Source organism: Lepidochelys kempii, chromosome 25 (genome assembly GCF_965140285.1).
Source record: "Lepidochelys kempii isolate rLepKem1 chromosome 25, rLepKem1.hap1, whole genome shotgun sequence".
Taxonomy (NCBI): Eukaryota; Metazoa; Chordata; order Testudines; family Cheloniidae; genus Lepidochelys; species Lepidochelys kempii.
Genome location: NC_136404.1, coordinates 14,711,083 through 14,738,001, shown reverse-complemented (window position 1 = coordinate 14,738,001; position 26,919 = coordinate 14,711,083). Strand labels below are relative to the sequence as shown.

Below are 26,919 nucleotides of genomic sequence, written 5' to 3'. Positions count from 1 at the left end.
CCTTCTCTACTTTCTCCATCCCGCAGCAAAAACAGGTTATCCCTAGTAGTAATATCTTTACTTAACCAGCAAAGATACAGAAAGCTCAAAATGAAGTATTTGGAAAGGGAAGGGGGTGTGTGTAAAATCATAACCATTCAGAGCACACCATTAACTAAGGGCCTTATTTTTGTTGAGGAACAGTTGGGCGAGGAAGGAAGGGAATACAGCTGGCAGGTTCATCTGAACCCCTAAATCTCTGAGGAAAGGGAAAACAAATAAAAAGATGGCAAATGTTTTTCTTTTGTCCAAGCTAGCATTTTTTCTCAGACTCGGGTTGAAGGGGGGTGGAAATGAGCTATGTGCTGGCTTATTGAACAGATAAGTACTTGACATAGACTTTGCTTCTGTCCCAAGTCAAACTGAACACATTGAGGAGCTCAGCTTTGTTTACAGTGTATCTGTGGTTGAATTACACCACATACAGTAATTCTCATCGCACTGCCAGTAATTTCACTGACTTACCAAGCAGGCATCATTTCCTGAAAGTCAGCTCCCATACTTAGAGGAAGTAAGAGCACTCTGCTTCATGACTAAACACTGTATGCAAATTTCTACAGGCTTAGGACAGCCGCACTGTATGGACTGGCTTTTTTTCCACCATTTTCACTCCTTCCTTTGGCGTGTAACATTTCTTTAAACCTTCATGAGATCTTTCTCTGGCTGCTGCCGCTGCTGCTGTCATGAATGAGGATCTTTCTCCGTTATGTACTGAAAAAGCACGGCTCATTGTTTTGCCTGAGTTCTCTTCTTGTAACGAGTTGAATGCAGTTTTAAAATGTCCCAAATGCAATTTTGGCTAAAGGTCTCATCTCTCTACAAGGTAACATTTACCTCTTTTCACTTGATAGTTTGCGTTCTGTTCGTAGGATAGGTATCTTTTAGCTGCTATTGTGGATGTGTGCCTGTTTATACATAGATAGAATTTCAGAGCCACAATTCTTGATGTAAGTGGATAAGGAAAGGGTTACTATTTTTAAGCTGCACTCTGTATTATGTGAAAATATTCAAAACACACGCATCACTCCTAACCAGTCAGAATTCTGAAACTCTGAGGAGGGGAAGGAGTGTGGAAGATAAATCTGTGTTTTTTTAACTCTAAAGGCATTCAAGAGTTTTATTCCGAATTCAGAGAATTTATACAGAAGGGCAGAGAAGCACTTGCCAATCAAACCAGGACTGTGAGTTTATAGCATTATGGTTGGAAGGACTTTGATTTTCATGGCTAGAAAACTTCCTCTTAACTGCACAGGCAAGTTGCAGCTCAGTAAATTAGAAGGAGAAATGAAAAAGTAATCTGAAACCCAGTTTGCTTACTTTGTTCTTTAGAAACGGAATGGTAGCTGACTGGCTTTTCAGCTTTTGTGTTGTGCTGTTTTTTTATTATTATTATTATTTTAAAAGACCAAATGGAACAGGTGTTGTCCTGCCTTAGTGTAGAGGAACTGACTACGGTTGTGCGAAAGAAGTATGTTTCCTCTGTCTATGGGGAGGGATTACCAATAAATAAACCATTCATACCAATGGGTTTATGGTCATAAAATATTTTTAGGTGCACACACTTTCTATAGTTAGATTTCACCTGTTCTTCCGTTTATTTTAATAAACATTTGCTTTGACCGAAGTAGAAACCGGAGCTCTAGTGGCGAGGAGAAAGAGGTGTAACTATATTTCTTTTACACTTGTTCCCTCTGATCACTTTCTCAAGAGTGAATCAATTCTTGCTTTCGATAACTTATCCATTTTAGGAAAGTGTCAGAAGCTAGCTAGAATGCAGTACATCATTAATACCTTCCACAGCCGAACTGGGAATCTGAAATAATCAGAAGGCAGTCAGGTAACTAGCCTGTTGCTAAATCATCTTTTCACAGCTCGTTTTGAACTGAGGTGCTCAAAGCACTTCGTGAACATTAATAAAACAGTGAATTGTACCTATTTGAGCTTTGCTGTAAATGTACAACACGTTGGAGAGATGATATCGCCAGCATCTGCATAGCTATATTTCCCCATTGACTTACTGTTCACCCATTGTAAAACTCTATTAAATGTTTAACCTCTATAAAGGGGTTGCCCTTTAACTGACCATTTTATAATGCACTCCTATAAACTCCCATTTCTTTTGTAACTTGCAGAACTGTTAGTTCTGAACTTTATTTTCACCAGAAAAGACTTAAATGCTTTTGTTTCCATTTCCGTCGTCCTGTCATTGCGATAGGAAAAACTGGGAAAAATCTGTGCCAGGAGGCAGTGGATTCAGAAATTAAATTCTGAAACAGACATTCTCTGTGCTTGCCCAGAATGAGCTGATGAGTTTGTAATGCCACAATGTAGAGATCAGGGACATGTAGTCCTGCCTCTCTCCCTTACAACCTCCTGCCGAAAGGCCTACTCATAACGGGCTCATCCAGAATTTGCAGTTCAGACTGTGGAAGTGGATTAAACTAAACCAGAAAAGGACAGTCTTATTCCTGAATAAATTCCTGTCCACACGGGGAGTTATTCTGGAATAGCTGTGGTGCTTTTAAGTTCGCAGCCTATCTTATTCCAGCACAATTTGCCTGGATTAGATAAGCCCTAAGAATTCCATCCGCTTCAGTTTCTCTTTCTGTAAAGTGGAAAATAACTATCTCTAAGTTTCTATCTACTCTGATGGGAGGTGCTAACTACTACTAGTCAGTCTGGAGCAGAACAAAACAAGCACCTGGAGGATTAAATGGGTTGATCGCTCCAGAACACCTTGTCCAGGTGGCCACTGTAGGGTGTTAAGCCACTTCACCAACAAAAGGATTTACAGTGCTCAGGTGCTACCCATTTCCAGAGGGGCAAAAGGCAGCACAGCAAACAACATTCTTTCCAAATCAGGGATCTTGTCACAGGAGCTTGGAACCTACTCCTCTTTTGAGTCCTTGCTGCACCTCTATTGCTCTGACTTCCCTACCCTCCACTGTTAACTTAACCATCTGTGTCCTGGTCCCCTCCCGCCCCACCGCTCAGTCTTGTTTCCTGTTTTTCCCAGCTGCTTATCCAGGATTTGACACCTTTCTACTAAAGACCTCCCTGTAGCCAGCATAGATTAAACTCCCTCTCATTACCAGGTGATAATGCCCTTTTATGGGGGGTGCTAGATGTATCCCATTTAGAACAGTCACATTGCAGAAGGGGACACTTCATGGTGTTTAAACTCTGACCCTCCTTCTCTGCTTTTCACAAGCTGTTGGCTGAGGGCAAGTCTGTACTGGCCCTTTTGATGTTAAAATGTTTATAGCTCGGGTGTGAAAAAACCGCACAGCCCGGAACCACAAAAGTTTTAACGACGATAAGCACCGGTGTGGACAGTGCTTCAGTGGCGGGAGCCGCGCTCCTGGTGACAAAACTGCCGCCTTTCATTGGAGGTGCTTTTATTTTGTCACCGGGAGAGCTCCCTCCTGGCGATAGAGAGGCCACACAATGCACCTTAGAACGGTACGGCTGCAGCGGCACAGCCGTGCCGTTGTAAGGTGCACTGTGTGGACATAGCCTTAATTAACTAGTGTCCTTTCCTTTGCTTTCTGTCCCTGGAAACTAAAATAGTTCCTGGAGCTTCCTATGAGACAGTGGAATGACCTGCCAAGGCTGGTTGTGGAATTGCTGATACTGAAGGTACACAAATTAAGTGTATGGGTCCGTTTGCATTTAAACAAACTGGCGTTTTCCATCTGCCTGAATTACATTGTGAGCCTCCTGGGGCAGAAATCTAGCATGAGTCAAGAGGTCATTTTCAACACTAATATGTCTGACATTGGAGTTAATTTCCTATTCCCTGTCCCAGCCCAAAGTGACAAGCAAAGAGTTGGATAGGTTAGTCGCGAGAGGCTGGGCAAAGGGTGTTCGCATCGAGAAGACCTAATGAGCTCACTCGTGTCTGGGTGTTTGCCCTACTGCAGGGTGAGCGTTCAGCAGATCGCATGGTGAGTGCCCACCTGTCACTCTGCTCCCTCAGGGCTAATGGAGAATGGCTACTCTATCTGCCTTCATAGCTGCCACCCTCCTGTGTCCTCGCTGCCACTTCCTCCTTCCTCCACTTCTGCCACATGTGTTTGCAAATATTTGCTCCTGAGCTGATCCCCTTCCAGAGGAAAAACAAATTAATAAAACTCACCTAGCTGGGATGGCTCCTTGGCCCTGGCTGTCGCTGGCACGTGACCGTGGTGTTTGCTGTCGTGTCCCGCTTGCTCAGGCAAGTTCCCAGTGTGATTACTTTGAGTAGGGCTTTTGCTTTGAAGATTGAGGACGTTTCCTAGAGTTCCTTGGCATTTCTCAGTTTTCGTGATATAAAATAAAGTCCTCTGCTATCACTGCTCGCTTATACCCTCACTAAGTGACTAAGACAGTCGTATTCAGGATGGTTATTCACTAGCCAATAAGAGCTGGCTCCCAGGGACACTTTTACTCTTGTAAATTGTACTTTACTATGTATTTCTTTCCTTCTTGTGATTCATTTTGATCATCTAATATACTAAGCCTCATCATATGGCATTTAAAACAAGACTGTTAGACTAGCCCTTGGAGAGTATTCTTTAGGGACCGAGAACAGTCCTGCACTTGGTGGAACAAGGGAAGGGACCAGACTCCATTGCTAACTTCTCTGATAAGTCATTTTTGGCCAGTAGGTTGCTACAGGGCAGGAGCTGCACTTCAGAGTCTGAGCAAGAAACAAGAAGTGCTGTGTTCCTGTTTAGTATGGGCCTGATCCAAAGCCCATTGCCGGGTATGAGTGTACCTCTGAAGTCTTTACCCTGTGCTTAGCACTATCTCAGACAAAAATAAAAATAGTCCCTGCCCTCAAGAGCTACAGTGTGAGAGGATCAGGGAAGAGAGACAGTTCTGAGAAGCCTAGAAGAAGAGGAGTTTAGCTTGGCTCTTGGGGGAGTTGTAGAAGAATTGAGTTTTCCTGGAGCCCTGGAATGCAGGCAGTAGTGGCTTGGGAGCTGGCACGGAGGGCGGGGGGCGTTGATGCAGTATGGGGGGTGCTGCACGAGACCTGTAAATTACACTGATATTTTTGTTACCTATATTAAACTAATGCTTATGCTCAAAGCACTGCATGGATATTAACTAATTCTCAGACCACCTCTGGGAGATGGGAGGCAGGAGATACGTAGCAGTATCCGTATTTTACAGATGCGGAAGTGGAGACAAAGTTGAAGTGACTTATCCAAGGCTAAACAATGAGTAAGCAGCACAGCCAAGACCTACTGACTCCTAGCCCCGTGCTCATGCCTTGAGACCACGCTGTAGTTGTTCTCACTCTGTAGATTGGGAACCGGCAGTGGTCCTCAGATTGAAAAGTGTTGAATTAAGTACTGAGGTGGATCCATCTGTGAGAGGGGCTATGAAGGGGTCTCCACAGTAAAAATATTGGAGAACCACTGTGTAAACTAAATAGTTCTTACATCCAGTGCCCTACGGCGTGTGTCCTTTTTGCCCTTTCTCATTCGAGGTGAGGTCTCCGCCATGCCCACTCTCCCTCTGAGAACACAAATACAGATGCTTATCATTTAGCTCTGCGGCTTTCAGCAAATCCCTGTCCTTTTCCCAGATTCCAAACCAGGGTTGCAATGTTGATCGTGTTCTCACATTGTGTAATGTGAACCTGAACTCTTTATTGCACCTCCTTGCCTCGACTGAGGGCTCATCTACACAACAAATTAATGCGAGGCAAGCCAGGGTATGAATCTGCAGCGCACCAGCTTGCTGCGCAGTAATGTCCTGTGTGGACACTGCTACACTTCAGTGAAAATCCTGGAGCACAGCTTAGCAAACTGCACTTTGAAGCAATAGGGAACTTTCACTGTGCTGCAGTAAAAGGAAAAGGAGGACTTGTGGCACCTTAGAGACTCACCAATTTATTTGAGCATAAGCTTTCGTGAGCTACAGCTCACTTCATGGGATGCATACTGTGGAAAATAGCTTCTGCTCAAATAAATTGGTGAGTCTCTAAGGTGCCACAAGTCCTCCTTTTCTTTCTGCAGATACAGACTAACCCAGCTGCTCCTCTGAAACCTGTGCTGTAGTAGTGTCCACACAGGATGTCACTGCGAGGCAGGCTGCTGTGCTACAGATACACACTCTGGCCTAAAGAAAAGGAGGACTTGTGGCACCTTAGAGACTAACAGATTCACACACTGGCATGCCGCTCAGTAACTTGCAAACAACCCCTGCGCTATGAAAGATGAGCAGAAGCAGGTGTCTGCTTTTCTCCCTGACAGTCAAATACCAAGTGATTCTCCTGAAATGACCAGTCCTGGGTTGGGCTCCTCTGTATTCGCATTCAGGATCTTTTAAAGAATTACTGAAACTAGCACAGCCTTGTCTCAGGACTGGACATTTTAGCCGTGGCTGTTCTACGTCACGTGGACAGAACAATGACAGACCCCACCGCTATAGCTATGGATTTCTGGACTGAAGTTCTAGGAGAAAAATCTCTCCCCTCACTTACTTGTATTACCGTAGCTCCCAGATGTGCTAAGTGCTCTGTAGACATACAGGGAAGCACAACTACTGCCTCTTTAGCTGGTGTTCTGTGAGTAACTTCTGCAGAATCACTGAGCCACCTGAAACGGGTGCAGTTTTCCTGTGAGAGCTACTGCTGAGAGGTTCTGTCCAGCCCTCACTCTTTCATTCATTGAATAGGCCCTGATGTGTTAAATACTTGGAACTGATTGTATCGAGAAGAATTCTCTCTCACTTGTTTTTGTACCTCTGAGTGAACAGAACAATTGTTGCACTGGGGGGTTTTGGTTCCATAAATTAAATTCTACATGGCCCATATCTTTGCTCTTTCCAGGGTTGCAAATCTAGTACAGGAGGCTAGATTTTGAGGGTGGTCCCAGGCAGCAGGGACCATTACACTCCAGTAGGATTTGTTCTTGGAAGTGAGAGTTGGGAAAGAGGAAAAGCAGTGAGGTGACTTGACACATTTCAGCAGCATGGAAAGTTGAGTTGCTCAGCTGGTGGCATTGCAGGGGATTGGAATTAGGTGGGATAGTTGAAGGTGACACAGATCTTGAGAGCTGGGAGATTAATTTAAAAATATCTTAATTGTATGAATAACTCTAGCTTCAGTACGACATTGACTGTCCTGCAATTCTTTAGTTAAGCCCTATATTAGATTACAGGAAGGGGGGCGTTTTGCTGTTGTCGGGGAGACTGGGAGTCGTCTTTGAACCTGGCCTTGTGCTCCTTTAGCTTTGTGTGCGTGGACTGGGGTGACAGCGCCTTGTATTGTTCAGCTAGCTCCAATTCTATTAGGAGCAGAGCTGGCAGGCCCAGAGCACTTCTGTATGTCAGGCACAGCTGGAGGCCAATTCTTGTGGTATGGAGTCTCTCTGAATGGACACGTTGACACTGCGTCTGGTCAAGGAGGAGGATATCAATGGTGGTGCTTACCCAGATACTTTCCCTGTCATTACCCTGTAGCGTGACTCTTGTTTCTGGAGACTGTTTAATTCCAACATGACAAACCCAAATGTTGAATTCAGTTTTTGAAAACTCCTGGTGCTGGGTGACCCAAAACACAGCCACAGGACTGTTAAGAGCTAGAACCCTAAATGGGCGCCTGAGCTTCCCTCGTTGGGGGGGAAGACTGGTAAGAGCGATGCATTCACACAAGCATTGATCTCTCACAGGGAGGATGGGAGTACCTGTCTAAAAGTGCCGTGTAAGCGCTACTCCCATGTCCGTTAGTCAGCCTGTACCCCGTCAATGCTTCAGTAATCCCCAGTGTACTCACCGTTCCCACAGCCTCTCTTACTTCGTGTACTGGGCTCCACATGTCAGCTGCTGGCTACCACACCTACAGCTCCAGTGTAGCTACAGGGAGCCATATCAGACATTAGCTGGGACGGGAATGAAAGGACAAGTCCTGCTGGTTTTAAATACTGCAAAATAGCAATCAGGAGGGAGTCTTCGCTAGCTTTTGGCCAGAAACCCTCAGGAACAACCCAAGGGAATTCAGCAAAGAGTCCTGTGGCACCTTATAGACAGACGTATTGGAGCCTAAGCTTTCGTGGGTGAATACCCACTTCGTCGGATGCATGTAGTGGAAATTTCCAGAGGCAGGTATAAATATGCAAGCAAGGATCAGGCTAGGGATAACGAGGTTAGTTCAATCAGGGAGGATGAGGCCCTCTTCTAGCAGTTGAGGTGTGAACACCAAGGGAGGAGAAACTGCTTTTGTCCTTGGCGAGCCATTCACAGTCTTTGTTTAATCCTGAGCTGATGGTGTCAAATTTGCAAATGAACTGAAGTTCAGCAGTTTCTCTTTGAAGTCTGGTCCTGAAGTTTTTTTTGCTGCAGGATGGCTACCTTTAAATCTGCTCTTGTGTGTCCAGGGAGGTTGAAGTGTTCTCCTACAGGTTTTTGTATATTGCCTTTCCTAATATCTGATTTGTGTCCATTTATCCTTTTACATAGGGACTGTCCAGTTTGGCTGATGTACATAGCAGAGGGGCATTGCTGGCACATGATGGCGTATATTATATTGGTGGACGTGCAGGTGAATGAACCAATGATGGTGTGGCTAATCTGGTTAGGTCCTGTGATGTGTCTCTGGTGTAGATATGTGGGCAGAGTTGGCATCCAGGTTTGTTGCATGGATTGGTTCCTGAGTTAGAGTTACTATGGTGTGGTGTGTAGTTGCTGGTGAGAATATGCTTCAGGTTGGCGGGTTGTCTGTGGACGAGGACTGGCCTGCCTCCCAAGGCCTGCGAAAGTGAGGAATCGTTGTCCAGGATGGTTTGTAGATCACTGATGATGCGTTGGAGAGGTTTTAGCTGAGGACTGTATGTGATGGCCAGTGGAGTTCTGTTGGTTTCTTTCTTGGGCTTGTCTTGCAGCAGGAGGCTTCTGGGTACACGTCTGACTCTGTTGATCTGTTTCCTTATTTCCTCGTGTGAGTATCGTGGTTTTGAGAATGCTTGATGAAGATCTTGTAGGTGTTGGTCTCTGTCTGAGGGGTTGGAGCAAATGGGGTTGTACCTCCGTGCTTGGCTGTAGACAATGGATCGTGTGGTGTGTCCGGGATGGAAGCTGGAGGCATGAAGGTAGACATAGCGGTCGGTGGGTTTTCGGTATAGGGTGGTGTTAACGTGACCGTCACTTATTTGCACCATGGTGTCCAGGAAGTGGACCTCCCATGTAGATTGGTCCAGGCTGAGGTTGATGGTGGGGTGGAAGCTATTAAAATCGTGGTGGAGTTCCTCCAGGGTTTCCTTCTCATGGGTCCAGATGATGAAGATGTCATCAATGTAGCGTAGGTAGAGAAGGGGCGTGAGTGGACGAGAGCTGAGGAAGCGTTGTTTCAGGTCAGCCATAAAAATGTTGGCATATTGTGGGGCCATGCGGGTGCCCATAGCGGTGCCACGGGTCTGGAGGTGTCTATGGTCACCAAATTTGAAATAATTGTGCGTGAGGATAAAGTCACGGAGCTTAGCAACCAGTCGTGCTGTGGCATCATCAGGGATACAGTTCCAGACAGCTTTCTCAGTCAGGGCGAGGATTTTAAAATCCTTTGGCTGTCTTCCTATTCTGCAGCTAGATCAGTAGAAAACAGGCCTTTAACTGGAAATGAAGTGCAAAGACAGCTCGTATCAGAGGCCTGTTGGCAGCCATACTGGGATGCCACCACAGACATTTGGTTATCTGTCCTAGCAGCAACAAAGGGCCTAAATTGTCTTCATGTCTACAAATTTCACCCCCTCACAAGAAATAGCAAGCTGTTTATATTGGCAGACTCCTCATGGTAGAGACGGAAGGACCTATTGGTCCATCCTGCAATACCTGCAGCACACTAATACTTCTCCACCTGAGCACTGGACGGCATAGCACGGCACTTTAAGATAAACTGCTGTAAGGTAAACAGAAGGCTGACCTTTCCCTCCGTGTTTTACAGAGAGATTTAATGGCGAGAGTGAATGAAGTCAATGGGTAGAATCAGGCAGTGTGCTAGGCGGGGATAGCGTTCTACGCAAGTTTCCCAATAGACTCTCTGTTTAGACCTGCGTTCTTGGCTTTTGATTGTCATGCCTATTTGGAGATCATACAACCAAATAAGGAGCTGGATGGAGAAGTGGAGGAGATTGTAAATGGCATGGGGTGGGGCTCATTCCAGTTCTTAGTTACGAGGCGTTCACATGCTCCAAACCATCATAACTGGACTGGCGCAAAGTAGAGCTATCGTGGGCAGTCTCAGCAGAGACACCAAGGAATGATTAAGGATGGAGAGTGACCCCTTAACTGAAAGGTGCTCCCTTTTTGTCCAGTTGAGGAAGGGGTGGCCTTGTGGTCAAGGCCCTCGACTGGGACTCAGGAGACCTGAGTTCTATTCTCAGTTCTGCTACAGGCTCCCTGCATGACCTTGGCAAGTCACTTCATCGTTCTGGGCCTCAGTTCCCCAGCTGTAAAATGGGGCTGATAATCCTCCCTTTGACTGACTTGTCTGCTTAGACTGTAAGCTTTTTGTGGCAGGACTGTCTCTTGCTAAATTTTGGTGCAGCACCTGGCATGATGGAGTTTTGATCTTGGCTGGGGCCTCTAGGTGCTATTGTAATACAAATAATAGTAAGAGATAGGTAGCATCATGTTGGGATGGGAGAATAGTTAGTGCTGTTGCTATCTATGCTGTACCTGTTTTGTGGATACGTAGAGGACTTTAGATCTGGCACCTTTCACTAGTGCTCAGGTTTTTTTAATTAAATATGAAGATCAGAGTGACTGGTGCTGTCCTGTCCTTTGATCCTCTCTCATACTGATTTGCACTTGGCGAGTCACAACCTAAAAGTGTTTCCAAAGAGTCTGACTTGGGTTCCTGTACATTGCACCAGCACTTTTTCCTACTGTGTCAAGAAACTGGGATTATAGATTTTAACCCAGCTGTTCTGAGTGGCTGTCTTCGTTTACCAGTTCATTTCTAAGCACCATGGAGCATAGATGTAACAAAGCTGTCCATTTAATATTATGAAATTAAACTCAGTCTGTGCACGTGAGTACAAGACAGAACCTTTGAGGCACCTTGTTATCATCTCCTGTAACCAAGGGCTTTTCTTTCCATTTCAGGATTCTTCATACCTCGATGAGCTCTCCAACAACTCCCTCTTCTCATCCCCCGCAGACTCCCTCTCCGACATTGCTGATGCTCAGGACTTCCTGCCTGCCGACAGCCTGAACCATGTGCCAACAATATGGGATATAAACACGTCGCAACAGAACCAGATAGAGGTAAGTGAAAGTCCCTCTCCTTTCCTCCCAACTCAGAAATTCAAGTCTCAAGACCTGATCTTGCAGCTCTGTTACCAAATATCTGCCCCAGGAATTAGGAAATCCATTAGGGGTGAAGCAGTCCTCCCTTGAGACCCAGATGACGTGCTGCTGCCAGTGAGGCTGATTCAGTGTCTCAGGGAGGGCTCTGGACACCCCATTCTAATGACATTTCAAAGGGCTCCAGCTTTGAAATCAGGTTCAGTCCCTGATTTTGAACCTCTTCATTGTGGGACCTTGTTGCACTGGCGTAGTCCATTGAAATGAGTACACACCTGTAAGTAATACTTTGCACTCTTTCAAAGCACTGTACAAACATTAGCTTAGCCTCCCCACAGCCTGGTGAAGTAGGTATGTTCAGCATCCCAGTGAAAGTGTGTTCTTAGGACATTCAGCCATCAAGCTGCCCACAGGAAGGGTAGCTACAGTGTATGTTGCATTGGGTCCATTAGAAATATTTTCAGCTAGATTGTTATGCTACGTTGAGCTGTCCCAGTACCTATGTCTATCATACATTCCTTTTCTATGGCAAATATTTCTTCTTCTTTTGTGACAGCAGGAAAATTCAAACCCTATATTGTTTTGAAACTAGCTCCAAAACACTCTAGTTTTTAGTGTGGATGCCCATTAAACAACACCCCACTCCCTCCTTTCCATCCAGTTAATTAGTACTGCTCATTTATTATTGTACAACCTGATATCAGCCACTGGTATTGGGGAGGAGTTTGGATAGTTAGATGAACTGGTAGCACAGAAATGTGACAAATCTCTAGTTTTGATTTCATAGTGAGTGCTCACTATCATGCACTTTGTTTCCCAGTACACCACTGTCCTTTGTTAGCTGTCATACAGACCCCTGTGGAAAGCAAGTCTAATGGCAGCCTTGGCGACCCCATTAAAACCGGGTTGCCATCCACTTTGGGGTCCCGATCCACAATTTGAGAACCGCTGATCTAAGGCTATGTCTGCAATACGAGCTAGGGGTGTGATTCCCATGCTCAGTCTTGGGTTTAGTATGTAGGTGATGGATGATGTTGGTGGCCTGTGATATGCAGGAGTTCAGACTAGATTATCTGGTGATCTCTTCTGGCCTTAAATTGTAACTCTGACATTCTCTCTTCGAGCAGACTCACTGGTTTCAGGTGAGTTTGTACTCACTGCTACCATGTCTACGCTGCTGTTTGTACTTACGCTAGCTCAAGTATGCACAGCCCTAGCTTGTAGTTTAGACATAGCCGAAGGTAGATAGGCCAGTAACTAGACAAGTTTGAACATAGAGCACAAGACGCTTGAGGGGAAAGGAAGAGCTGAACTGTTTTAATCAAAGAAATGTCTGAAGAGACCACACTTGGATGCATTGAAGTTGCTGATGTCTTATTATGCCCATTCTTTCATTTATTTTTTTTAACGTGGAAGCTTAAAACACTGTTAAGAATGTAGCTCCTTTGAGTGTATGTTTTTTAAACACATAAGCTATGTTCAGGATTTGACATGTGAAAAGTCTTCAGTTGTAGATGTATAAGATATACAATAATAATATGCCGAGCAGCACAAAGAAAGCAAGAGAAATGGGTAATGTTTTGTGGGTGTGTGAAACTAACTCACTTTGTCAGAACAATAGCCACTGTTACTGTTGGATGCTGCCATTTATATCTTCCTGTCTGCCAATTAAAATGACCTTCCTTCACACTGATTGGGTTCATAACAGGACAATTAGCTCAGTGGCGTTCCATTTGTCAGTGATTTCCTTGTGGAAAAAATAGCTAATTGTTTTGAACATTGTTTTATCTTTGCTCTCCGTATTCTGAGGGTTTTTTAATTGATTGTTCTGAGCATTCCGAGCATTTCCTCACAGAATGAGTTAATTTAGTACATGCAGCACCAGGATTTCAGTTTCATTTTTGCATAGGTGTCTGGAATTCGCAGTATACTGGCAAAATAGATCACCTGATAGAGAGCACTGAGTGGTATAGTTTTTTTTATCTGAATTTTCAGTACACAATTTTCATTATATTAAAGAAGACAAGCGAGCAATGTATTGCAAGGTCATGAGGTGAAAGTTAGCCTTCAGCCCATGATAATGTGAGATTATTACACTGCTTGTATGATTGTTGCAAGATAAACATCATGTGAATAATCTCCTCTGGTGTATTCATACCACAATAATATTAATATTCCATAAGATTGCAGATGTTTTTGCTTTTCCATAGCCATATACTGCTTTAACAGAGCTGCAGTATAAAAATCAGCCATCAGTTGTGTGATGTCAGGAATAACTCAGCCTGACGTGATCCTAATCAGTTCTGATATGGTGATTTTATTCCATTTTGGTTGATCAAATATCTGTTTCCATAGAAACAAGATAGAGTCATGAAGCATTGTTAGGACACTTGTAAATTTCATTGTCTAACTTCGAAGCTCGAAATGTCTGATGTGTTAATTTTGGAAGTTTTTACAAGTGAAGGCTAGTGAGGAGGTATTAGCCAGCATCTCCCTTTGACATGTCCCAGGCTCCAGCATGCACTCTGCTAATGGGAATTGCATTGCTGGTCCTGCTAGTCCAGGGTCCTATTTCTGATAGTGACTAGGACCAGATGCTTCAGAGAAAGGTGCAAGAAGATGCCTGTTCTGGAATAAGCTCCCTATAGGGTAACCTTCTTCCTAACCCCTATCAGTTAGTAGTTAGTTTATGCCCTGAAACATGAGGGTTTGACCTTTTATTTTTTATCATATTAATGTAGCAGTAGAATTTCTCGTATTTAATACTGTTTAAAATCTTACTAAGCTCTCTGCGTCAATAATGTCATGTGGCAGTGAGTTCCACAAGCAAATGGTAGGTTACGTAAAGAGCATTTCCTTTTTTTCAATTTTACATCTGTTGCCTTTTAGTGGGGGAGGATGTTTACTCAGTGTGAGAGGAAGAAAATTTGGGGAACACTTCACAATTAGACTCTGCATTTCTAAGCCTCACTGATAAATTTTGATCCATATGCTGTAGATCGAGCCTCCATTCAGAATGTGGGTGACTACACCCTTGAGAAGGGAATAGATGGACTCCATGACAGGCCTTATTTGCTCATCCCAGATGAGATGTTACAACTAATAGGGGGAAGAGGCGTTTATAACGACACATTAGTTCTGTTTTATCATTTCTGGAAGAGGGACTGTGGGAAGGCAAACCACCCCGCAAAATATCTTAGGCATTCAGCAGACAAAACGCAGTTGCATAATTTGTACGGGGATTGTGAAATGTCATTTAAAAATACTCATTGTAATCTAATATGATTTCTCACGACCATTTTAAAGAACCCCTTGAGTTCTTCAAATCAGTAAAGCAAAGATTAACCCTTTGAAGCATGCAGCTGGAGTTTTTTTGACCTGTCAATGCATTTTAGTAATGTTGATCATTCAAGGCACTTTTTAAAAACTTCCTCCCAGCCAGATCTAGAGGAGTAATATTTATACAGAGAGGAGTCAACTTGTCAACTGACAATTTCATTTCCTATTGTTGTATTAATGAAATAGGCACAAAAGGGAAATAAAATAAGACAAGGAGGGAAACAATTGAATAAAATGAATATTCAGTTATACAAATGTCAGTTGCTTTATTAAGTGAGCATCTCTCCTGCATTCTTCCCTCTGTTCCTATATGTGGAGTGTGTATCTTTCACACAGTATTTTCCTACATGGAACATATGTTACAGAGAGGAGTAAACTAGTGTGTGGATCGGAATAGAGAAGGGGAGGAATTGTAGAAATTAGAATTGGAACTGGCCTATTAGATCATCCAGTCCAACTCCTTATCGCTGCAGAATTGTTCCCTGGAGTACATTTTCTTAATGCCCCAAGCAGTGGGACATCCACCACTTTCTTTAGGACACTGTTCCACCTGAGATGAAGATCTAGGGGCACCAGTGAGATCTGTACACAACAGCCATATTGGTATATCTAAGCTTATACGCTGAAGATGCCATGAGTCAAGGAAAGATCTGGGTTATCTTTGCAATAAAGAATCATCTTTCCTTGTCAGAGCTGAGGCTACTCTGCCCTTCCATTCCAATGGAATGGGGAGGTCTGAGTCTTTTCTAGTGCCTGAGTAGAAACTTTTGTACCTGCTCTCCAGATTTGTTGGCACTGCAAACATCTCTGCCAGCTTCTTTCTGGTAATTCTGACTCAGACTTCCAGTAATGGAGGACAATTTCTTTCTTGCTTGCTTTCTTAGTAAACAATTATAGAGAGTTTGCTTATGACCTTCCCATGGCTCACTTCTGCCTTTGGAGGGTGTCTGTCTGTATGTACTTGGCACCCGTCTCTGGCTGTAAATTGGAAGCGCTGGTGCTTGTGGAGCAGTTGATTACTTTTGGACTCCCTGATTTTCTGGCTTGACTTGGTTCTTCCTTTCAGGAAATTCCAGTATGGTTTTGGTAGTGCAGAGCCAGAAAAAGGTTCTCATCAATTGTGTCTTCCCAGCTGGAAGTGTCTTGGGAGCCCTCTTTACTAGTTTTGGTGTGGTGCCTGCAGATGTTATGACCATAATGAGCTCTGACGTAGCACTTTTCATCCAGAGATCTCCAGCTATCCCATACTGCAGTATGATCCCATTGGTTGATGACTCCCAGGGTTCCTGGTTGAGTTCCCCAATGCAGAATGAAGCCACTGATGCTGCTGAGCAGAAAGCGTTGAGAAAACCCGCAGCACTGCTTTAGAGTCTTAAACCACAATGTTTCGGGAGTGGCGCGGCAGTTTTCTACAGAGCTGCTTCCAAGACAGACAGGAAAGCAGCCCTCTGTTCATGAATGCCCACTGCAGAGAGAACTCATGGTGCCCTTGAGAACACCATTCAGATGTTGAAAGGGATACTTGACTTATAAATCCCCTGAAAGTGGCAGGATTTGTACACATAATTCATAAACATGATTGGAAGGCAGGTGAATAAACACAACATGTCAAAGATGAAGCTACGCCCTGGGGTGTTCAGCATTTGAGGGCAAAGGTGGCATTTCAAGATGACCCGTTTTAACACACATGCTGCTGTTACGACGTTGTAGGTAAGACTGCTGTTTTGCAGGCACGTTCACAGCATGGAAGGAAGCACACATGCACACTCTCGCCATGTCTGCGTCCACATACAAAACATTCTCACTCTTCATGGGAAAATAGCCTTCTTGGCTAGTTCTCCAGCATGCGTGTGATACATACAACGTGGAAGAGGCATGCAGAGCAATTTTCATTTACTTCCTGAATCAAGCCACTGTAATATATAAGTACCTCAGTCCTGGGCACAGGGCAAAAGTGGATTTTGTGCTTTCCTTTCATGACCTGTCACTGTTGGTTTGGATGGATGGGTATTAAGGCTGCTTTCTCAGATGTGTGTTTTCTATTCCAGCTGTTCTCTCCCAGCAGACCGTTCACAGGCTTAGAAAGTTTGGAAGACCATCCCCCAAACACCCCACTCCTCATAAGCTATCAGGTGAGGAAGAGCATCTGACTCTGCGGGAACAGGCAAGAGGCACTTACCCAGATATGAAAAAAAGGATCTGGCTAAAGGTCTCCCCTGGAAAAGTCATGATTTAAGAATCAGTCAGATGTTTCTCTAGCCATTGCCCTTCCCCCAGAGAGTCTTAAATTTCCCTCATTGGAGCCTCACTGATTCGAGGGAGTCATATCTGCTTCCTCTACAACTGAGCTCTAAACCACATTAGCTAACAGTATTTAAAGGCTATTCTGGTTTAAAATGATGTGGTTTGGCACCCACGGTAAGTGGGACCATGCCATGTTCTAAACTGGTTTTGATCCCTTGTGTGGCTCAAGTTAGAGCACAGTTGGGTCCTGCTCACACTGACCAGCCAAACCATCTTAGAAACTGCTCTTATCGCTGCTCCCTAGTACAGTATGGACTGGGCTGTAAAGGTGGCTTGCAGTGCACTTCCTGGACCACATGGGAGAGGCCCCCTCAGTCAGTTTGCCCTGTGCTGCTGTGTTGTATCAATGAGATGAGTTGAAGTTGAGGGGCAAGTTTGTGTGCTTGGGATGGGATGGTTTAAATGATGGTGCTTGGCATGTACCTAAAACCACATGTCCAAAGCTCTGAGGGATATTAATATTCAATCAACATTATGTTTAATTTCAGTCACAGACTCAGGCAGAGGAGGATGATGAAGGTGATGAGGAAGAAACGGAGGAGTTGGGGCACACAGAGACCTATGCAGATTATGTACCTTCAAAATGTGAGTTGTGTGGCAGCTTTTTCATTTTGCCTTGCTGTCAGATGGTGGGAAACTGATTTTGGAGCCCTTGCTGCTCGGCCTAATATTCCCTGTTTTTTGCAGCTGAGGACATTGGTGTTGCATTGCAGCCCCCTACATGCACATTTTTGTAGCTAAACTTTGCAGGCCGGCTTCCCTGGGCCTGTATGCTGTTCCAGTCTCTGGGGTCTCCCTGGTTTAACAGCAGATCTGGCCGTTGCTTTTTATTGAAGGTGGGGCTGAGCAGATTTTCAGCAATCTACATTTTCCCCTGAAAAAAGGGGCTGGCGATTTTGGGGATTGCCAGGAATCCTTTTGCCAAAGGGAGCAAAGTGCAGTGTTTAGAAGAAACATATAGTCAGGACCTCTTTGTTATATTCCCAACTCTGCTGCTGGCTGACTGGCCTTGGAGAAGTCACTTAACCTCTTTGCCTCAGTTCCCCATCTGGAAGATGAGGATAACACTTAGCATTCGGGTGTTGGGAGGTTTGTGAAGTGCTTTGAGGTCCTTGGATGAAATGCTCCATAGAAGTGCAAACATCAATTATTTGACTGTTTCCTGTGTCTCCCTTCCAGCTAAGATTGGGAAGCAGCACCCGGACCGCGTGGTTGAAACAAGCACTCTCTCCAGTGTTCCCCCGCCTGACATTACCTATACCCTGTCCCTTCCAAGCTCAGTTGCTGACAACGGGTTACTCTCTGCACTACAGCTGGAGGCCATCGTGTATGCCTGCCAGGTATGCCAGATCCACCTTGCTCAGCTCTCTTTCATGGGTAGATAGTAATAAAAATACACTGTGCCATTCTTAAATAAGATATTAGGCTGAGTTTCCAAATAGCCTCTTGTATAGAAAATAGAGCTTGGAAGCACTGGATTTGGACACAGATTTTAAATGTCTTGTAAGGGCGTGTTGTCTAAAGCAAGGGGACTGGGAATGAAGACTCATGGGACCTGATTTTCAAAGGTGCCAAGTGCCCTCAGCTCCCATTGACTTCAGCCAGAATTGTGGGTGCTCAGCACTTCTGATGATCAGGCCCTGGGGACCTATTCCCTGATCTGCCACTGTATTGTCACTTAACTCTCCAGGCTTCAGTTTACTTTGAGACGTGTGCAAGACCTGCCTCTTTGGGAGCTCTGAGGGTTAATCGGTGAGGTGCTCTGAGCCCTGCAGATGAAAGGCACTAGCAAAGGGCAAATCAGGGTTAATTCCTAATTCTGGTTTTGAATTTGCAGCAACATGAAGTTTTACTACCCAACGAGCAGCGAGCTGGGTTCCTCATTGGCGATGGTGCTGGGGTTGGAAAGGGCAGGACAGTTGCTGGGATCATCTTTGAAAATTATCTGAAGGGGAGGAAGAAATCTCTGTGGTAAGTTTCCCTTCTTTACTGTAAGAGCTTGGAAAGTTAACTTAAGGCCAGGCGCCAGGAATTCCTGAGTGCCAGCTTTGTATCTGACTCACTCTGTGGCCTTGGGCAAGTCATTTCCACCTCTCTGTGCCTGTCCGCTGAAAATATTTATGCTGTAGAGGATTAGTACAATACTTTGGAGAGGCAAACCATGTACCAAGTGGAGAGGACGCTAGAGCTTGTTCCTGCTCCCTTTGAAGTCGATGGGAGATATCCCTGGACTTGCGTGGTGCGGAATCAAGCCCCTAACGGATGGGTGTATAGTGCAGAATCTCTGCACATCTTATCACAAATGGCAGTTCCTGTTCAGGACTTGAGGCTGCTGTAGTGTCTTGTGTTGAGGTGTATGGGAAGTTTTGCTACACCTCCCGTTTCTGTAGTCAGAACTCTTGATCTCATACTTGCATATGCACTAAACTCTACACAGGCTGTCTCCTCAAGACAACCAGCTCCTCTGCTTTCTTTTAGGTTCAGCGTCTCCAATGATCTCAAGTATGATGCTGAAAGAGACCTGAAGGACATTGATGCCCCCAACATTCCTGTGCATGCTTTAAACAAGGTAGGGAGGAGAATTCAAGACCTTTTTCCGGGGGCGGAAGCTTGCTACTGGCAGCGGGTAGATGAAATGGTCCTAAGCAAAGCATGCGACTCAGATGTCCTTGCCTTTGGGTCGTGTTCATGCTACAGACAATAGCAGTGAGTGGCCTGGTTATTGTTACCGTCCTGCCATAGTTACATACTTGTGAGGCTCCTGTGTTGCATCACAAGGATGTAGCAGCTTTGGGTACTTTGATTTCTGCAGCAGTATTAATCCGTGGCTCAATGCGAGTGCAGCCTCTAGTGGAAGGGCCACGTGGCATGTGCATCATGTTCATTGTTCCTGGCGTGGTTTTGTAATGGCGAATGTTGGACCTGGTACAGCTGTATTGTTAAGACCTTAGTATTCAGAGGCCACAGCTGAAGTGGCCTAAATCCACAATTTCCAGTGGTGCTTCCATGGTGACCCTTTTCCAGGCCCGCCAACAGCAATTCCAGGCCCCAGGGCAGAACAGTCAATGGGCCCCCAGCCTGCGTGGATGCGGTCTGTGCAGCTGATGCCCAGTGAGCTGCTGCTGCCTGCGCTGGCTGGTACCTAGCAAGCTGCCAACTGTGCGGCTGGTCGCGCTCTTCCGGCATGGCCAGGGCTTCCACATGCCCGCCCGGCGGCCTTCGCCGACGCCGTTACCGCCCCGCGCTCGCTTAGGAGCCTGTTCAGCTGCCCGCCCGGGCAATCTAAAAGGGCCAGAGGCGCCCAGCCACCACTGTGGTGGCTGGGGGCCCCCGAGCCCTGGGTAGTTGCCACCTTCCCCCACCCCCTCCATCCACGGGCTTGTCCTTTTCTGATCTTGTTAGGGAAGAGGGACATACAAATCCAAGTTTTCTCCCTGTAGGGGCTGCCAAGCATACAGTACTGTTGACTCTCTAAACATGCATCTAATTTCAATCCAGCTGAGTTAGTGCATTTCTTAACCACCTCCTTTCAAGTTTGTGTCAAGCAGGCACGAAAATTAAATTGCCGCTTAAAGGAAATCGCTAAGTAGTAATTGTTCAGCAAGATCTTCCATACCCCTGTTCCAGTCTCCAGATCATTCACAGCCCGGTTGAACCTGTCAAGCTGCCTGCTAGTTTCTCAGAACGCTTCTGGCCTGATTTTCAGAGGTGTTGAGCACCCAGAATTCCCACTGAAATCAATGGGATGTGCATGTGGTTAGAACCTCTTAAATCAGGCCATTAGTCCATTGAGCCCACTGTGTCCTCATAATCAAAAGGGCTCTGAATAGCACTTTCTTCACATTGAGGCATATTTTTTTCCTTCTTATAGTTAACTTAGTTACAGATGAAGTCGAATGATCCTGTAAGCTAAACAATAATCTCCCCTTCAATCTCTGCAAAAGAGGAAGCCATCTCTAAAAAAGGAAACAAACCAGAGGAGAGGATATTTAAAATAAAAACACATTAAGCCTTCTACATTGTTGATTAAAAAGAATTAAGTGACTTCGGTCAGCCAAGAAATTGAAGTCCAAGTAAAGTTTCCACTCTTCGTTAAAATGCATACAGATGTGTGCACATGCTGATGATTGGAGGGATATATCTAGGAATGTAAAGTCCTTGCCATCATGGAATCTCTGTGCCAAATACTAGCATTAAAGAAGTCCGTTATTAGCCAGCTTTCTTGACCATTCTCTTCCCATATGGGCTCTGTGATGTAGCAGTTGCTTATATAAAGCAGATGTGTACACCCTGTATCATCACATTAAAAAGTCATCTGCCTTCATCAGTTTTGGGTTTGGACAGGGGATGGAATAAAATGAGCTATAAATAGCATTGTAAGTGTCCTCTTTCTTTTTCCTTCCCCCCCGTAGATTAAATATGGTGACACAGCTACCTCAGAAGGAGTCCTATTTGCCACTTACTCTGCTCTGATTGGTGAAAGCCAAGCAGGCGGACAGCACAGGACGCGATTAAAGCAGATTTTGGACTGGTGCAGGGAGAACTTTGACGGAGTTGTATCCTAGAGAAATAGCAACATGCCTGTAATTGTGCTTTCACAGCGAACAAAGATCACCGAGATCAGCTTGGGGCTTGTGGTGGATGTTCCAGTGGTGTAAGGGGGGAAAGCCCTCCGTTCTCCAGAAAACAGTGTAGCTGTGAAACGGGTGGGCGTTTCAGAAGAATCTAAGTGATTTAGGAGCACAGTTCCCATTAAAAGTCACTAGAATTTATGTTACTGAGGCCCATTTGAAAATCCCACCAGTGCCAGCGGGTGGGCATGGGGAGAGTCGCGTGTATTTGTGAGTAACAAGCATTTTCAGCATTCATACACCTTGGTGTGTGTTTGGGTAGTGGGGCATCATTCAATAGGAAATAACAGAGAGGGTGGAGATCTACCACAGACTTTGGAAAGCCGGGGCCAGGGGAGAATGGAGTACAAGGCTTCATGCAGCTATGGAGCTGGTCCACGCCCTGGATGTTTGGTGGTGGTTCAGTTCCACTGGAAGGAGATGGATCGTATGTTTCTCTCTTCACCCAATCATTATTAGCATTAGTATTTATTTATATGACCATAGCAGACTGCGCACCCTTTTGTCCTTGACTAAGATTCCCTTATAGATTGTGTTTGATGAATGCCACAAAGCCAAAAATGCCAGCTCCACTAAAATGGGCAAAGCAGTGTTGGACCTTCAGAACAAACTGCCTCGAGCTAGGGTCGTCTATGCCAGTGCCACAGGTGAGAGTCTGTACCAGGTGATTCCCAAGACCCCAGGTGTAAACATGCAGAAGTGGCCCAGTGCTCTAGTCCTCCCCGTGTGGAAGATGTCCATAGCCCAGGTTAACTGCTATGGGGCTGATAAAAAAAAAAGAACAAAACATGTTGTAAAATTCAATTTTAAACAGCAGAAATGGACACCCCTAGAGGGTGTGTTGAAGCATCAGATGCTCTAATCCCGTGTATCATCTTAACGCAAAGGAATGCAAAGCAGGACTCCTAGATTCTGTTCCCAGCTCTGCCACTGACGTGCCATGTGATCTTTGGGCAAGTCACTTTAACTTCCCTCTACCTGTTTGTTCATCTGTATAGTGACTCTGACCTGGTGGGTGTATTGTGAGAATTAGCATTTTTAAAGCTCCCTGAAGCCTCTGCTGAAAGACACCGTGGAAGTGTGAGGAAAAACTCTCCTTTTTAAAATGCTTACGTATATTTCTAAGCTCTCCAGAGTGAGGGTTCACTTGAGGCCTGCTGCCCATCACTTGAAGAGGTTACCTGAGGCAAAACTGTTTATAGTTGTTGTGTCTTTGCTAACAGCACATTCTATTCATACAGGTGCCTCTGAGCCAAAAAACATGATTTACATGAGCCGGTTGGGGATCTGGGGGGAGGGAACCCCCTTCAGAGCGTTTGATGAATTCCTCCATGCAATTGAAAAGAGGTAGGTCATGGGAGACCTTTCTGGTTTCCCTTTCTACTAATCCTGTATTTGGCAACAACCTTCATTTGGGTTGAGGAAAAAACACTGACTTTGAACCAGTAGCTCGCTGGCTGTGCTGGTTCAGCTCCCTTGTGATATGCAATGTATGGCTAATACTTTCCAAGCCATCCCACAAATCTTACAGCGAATGCTTTGTACCTATTTCATGATGGGTGTTAAATGCCACAGTAACTGCCAATATCTCTGCAAAATAAAAGGAAAAATTAATTTTATTGGGCCAGGCAGTGAGGAAAGCAGTGCGGTGTAATGGTTAGCATAGGGGATTTACAGTCAGGCCACTTGACACTGTTTCTGGCTCTGTCACAAACTCAGTAGGGTGTGAGAAAACAGAAAGGTAAAGTGACTCACCCACCTGTGAAATGGGGATAAGGCCTGCTATGTAAATGCCAGGATTGTGTGGTGCATTCTATTACTATTTGAAGACAACTTAAACAAGATGCCAAAGCGAAACCTCCCGAGAGGTTCTGAATCTCCAGACAAGCCTACTCCACACTGCAACTGTGCAAAGGAAAGGAATTTCGTCACTGGCTGTGTCTCTTTCTTCCTCTTCTGCGTAGGGGTGTTGGTGCAATGGAAATCGTGGCTATGGACATGAAAGTGAGCGGAATGTACATTGCCAGGCAGCTCAGTTTCTCTGGAGTCACTTTCAAGATAGAGGAAATCCCACTGGATCGACAGTACGAGCTTGTCTACAACAAAGCAGCGCAGCTGGTGAGCTAGTGTTTCTCTGTAGATCCCCAGCATCCCACATTCCTTCCCAGAGAGCTACTGTATAAATCTGTTTCAGAGTAACAGCCGTGTTAGTCTGTATTCGCAAAAAGAAAAGGAGTACTTGTGGCACCTTAGAGACTAACCAATTTATTAGAGCATAAGCTTTCGTGAGCTACAGCTCACTTCATCAGATGCATATCGTGGAAACTGCAGCAGACTTTATATATACACAGAGAATATGAACCAATACCTCCTCCCACCCCACTGTCCTGCTGGTAATAGCTTATCTAAAGTAATCATCAGGTGGGCCATTTCCAGCACAAATCCAGGTTTTCTCACCCTCCACCCCCCCCACACAAATTCACTCTCCTGCTGGTGATTGTGTGTGGGGGGGTGGAGGGTGAGAAAACCTGGATTTGTTTCCACGATATGCATCTGATGAAGTGAGCTGTAGCTCACGAAAGCTTATGCTCTAATAAATTGGTTAGTCTCTAAGGTGCCACAAGTACTCCTTTTCTTTTTGTATAAATCTGTGTTTTGGTTTGGGGGATGTGGAGGGGGGTTGTGAAGAGGAATATTGTGCTCAAGAAGTTGAATCCATTTAACTACTGCCTCCTGCATCATTAACAAGAGCATGGGGCTCATTCAGTCATTTGATCAGCTCAGTTGACATTGTGGCAGAGGACAGACTCGTTGGCATGGATTGATTTTCTGGTGGGGTGGTATGCAAGATCAGGATGGGGTGGGAGGCGTCTGCTTTTGCTGTTGTCTGTATATATGAAATACATGTGTGTGTAACGTACATTTGAAACACATTAGAAAGTTGTTCAAAAATCATAGAGTAAAAAATAGTCATCTGTTCTCAAGTACGTTTGCTCATGTTTATCATAAAACAGCGCCAAGAAACATCAGCATTCATTCTGAACTGTGGGACATTAAACACCTGAAATCCCCTATTAAACAACATAATTAAACAACATCATCCCCTATTCCATGAACATCTGTTCAAACGTACTTGAGAACAGATGGCTCTTTATTTTTACTCTATGATTCTTGAACAACTTTCTAGGGTTTTTCAAACGTTAAGTGCTGAATACTGATAGTCTCATTAGTATTCATTATTATTTGTCTTGTGGTAGCACCTGAGAGTCATGGATCAGGATCCCTTTGTGGTAGGCACTGTGGAGATGCGGAACAGAGTTTAATCATCCTCCTGAATCAGCGCATGGGAGGGTGTAAGGGGACATCAGAATAGCTGCAACCCAAAACTTAGGTTTGATTTTTTAAAAAGGAAAGGATGGGGTTAGCTTATAAAATTTCAAGAAATATTTCAATGGTGCTGCTGCTTTTTTCACATCATCATCACTGGCCCTTTGGTTGGATTTAACAATATTCCCTTGCAGCGTTTTCAACCCAGACATTGCAGTGTTGGGCAGAAGGTGGAAATTGACCGGTCTCTTCATTGTCCTAGCTAAATGGAGCACAAGTAAACAAAAAGCATAAATAGGGAAAATAAATTTGATATTCAAAACCCTGATAGTTTTAATAACCTTGTGTGTTATGGTGACATGAGTTAGGGACTGGAGTATTAACCTGGCCCTTTTGTCTGTGCTTTCAGTGGGCAGAGGCGATAGCGGTGTTCCAGCACGCGGCCGACATCATTGGCTTGGAGTCTCGAAAGTCCTTGTGGGGTCAGTTCTGGTCCGCTCATCAGCGCTTCTTCAAATATCTCTGCATTGCTGCTAAAGTCCGACGCCTCGTTGAGCTTGCCAAGGAGGAGCTGGCAAAGGACAAGGTACGGTATTAGAAGCCAGGTGCAAAGGGTCAATAAGTGTTAGTCCAACGACATCCATTGTGCATCCCTCAAGGTCTTATGTGGGCATTCAGGTGAATCATCGCCGGTGATAGTCATCTTTGATGCCTGTTGTCTTTCTGCAGAATAAAACCTCTTTGAATGTTGAGGCCCAAACATGAATTGTATAGAACACAACCTCTGTACAAACAGAGGAGGGTGGGGTAAAAAACTGGAATGAGGGTATTTTCATGCACTTGGACACTAGTCCGTGATTGTACGCAGTGAAAAGGTAGCATATATCTTCTTATATCCTTGACCTAAAGGCGTCTAGCCTCCGTAGGTGAAACCAGGATTTCAGGTGCTTAATGTCCCACAGTTCAGAATGAATGCTGATGTTTTTTGGTGCTGTTTTATGGTAAACATGAGCAAACCTACTTGAAACAGCATTCTGAGTAGAGTTAGAGTTGAAAGATATACTGGATTCTCCAGCTCTGCATGGTTAAATACACCTGGCATTGCATTCATTTGAATGGGCTTTGGAAATTTCAGAGAGAGATGCTGGGGAAATCAATTAGTTGTAATAATAAAGCATCGTAACAATGTTTCTTAACATCGTGGATGCACGTATAACCTCAGGCAATGACAGGCAAAGTCTTCAGCAGGAACCCAGTTTTAGGGCCAAGATATTACTGTGTGTATCTGGGAAGAGTTGGGGTTCAATGCAGAAGGTGCTGGCAAACTGTGAAATGTAATCTCTTCTTGAGCTGTTAATGGTTTGCTGAGAGTGTTGCTGCCCAGCAAAATGTAGCGTGACCTCATCTCGCTAACACACGACCGTGCTGCTCTTTTGATTTCTCCCCAGTGTATTGTCATCGGGCTCCAGTCCACTGGAGAAGCTCGCACCAGGGAGGTCTTGGACGAGAATGACGGGCACCTAAACTGTTTTGTCTCTGCTGCAGAGTGAGTTTAACCCCCTTGTGCTTTGAAGGGCAGGAATCATGGGAGGCTCAAAGGCACAGTGAGGAGGGCTCTGTACCGGGGCTGCTTGTACTTTATGGTCCTGTGAATGCAATTCCTTGAATCCTAAATGAGCTTCACATACAGAGGACACTTATGCTGGACTGTTTTAAGACACTGTGTTTCCAAAAGTGAGTTTTTGTACTAAGAGCCTTGAAATCTGAGTGCAGTGGTCTTTCCTGCTCTTCCACACGCAGCTTTAGTAATTGTGTGCACACGAGGACTGCCAGATGTGCAATAGCCTGATTTGTGCACCCAGATACAGATTTGCATGGGCACAACAGGTGCACACGCATTTCTGTGGGAACTTCCATCTCACCCACTCTGAAAAATGAGACCCTCAAAACTGAGAAGTGGAAAAATAAGTGAGCAATAATCTGA

General features: G+C 44.9%; 1 protein-coding gene across 15 annotated transcripts in view; it reads left to right on the top strand.

Moving 5' to 3' along the window:
* The window catches only part of SBNO2 (strawberry notch homolog 2), a 108,596-nt gene that overhangs the window by 61,347 nt on the left and 20,330 nt on the right, over positions 1 to 26,919 (top strand). For 11 of the 15 annotated variants that reach the window (XM_073324658.2, XM_073324655.2, XM_073324659.2 and 8 more), the window contains 12 exons: positions 11,134 to 11,295; positions 16,722 to 16,805; positions 17,466 to 17,562; positions 18,157 to 18,317; positions 18,815 to 18,948; positions 19,456 to 19,546; positions 21,390 to 21,533; positions 22,138 to 22,255; positions 22,850 to 22,955; positions 23,573 to 23,726; positions 25,345 to 25,521; positions 26,384 to 26,481. In XM_073324658.2, the coding sequence (XP_073180759.1) occupies positions 11,134 to 11,295; positions 16,722 to 16,805; positions 17,466 to 17,562; positions 18,157 to 18,317; positions 18,815 to 18,948; positions 19,456 to 19,546; positions 21,390 to 21,533; positions 22,138 to 22,255; positions 22,850 to 22,955; positions 23,573 to 23,726; positions 25,345 to 25,521; positions 26,384 to 26,481 (1,526 nt within the window). Of the gene's footprint in view, positions 1 to 575; positions 863 to 8,493; positions 8,576 to 11,133; positions 11,296 to 16,721; positions 16,806 to 17,465; positions 17,563 to 18,156; positions 18,318 to 18,814; positions 18,949 to 19,318; positions 19,547 to 21,389; positions 21,534 to 22,137; positions 22,256 to 22,849; positions 22,956 to 23,572; positions 23,727 to 25,344; positions 25,522 to 26,383; positions 26,482 to 26,919 lie in introns of those variants that run through there. The other 4 variants (XM_073324663.2, XM_073324661.2, XM_073324660.2 and 1 more) reach the window with 4 other exon arrangements.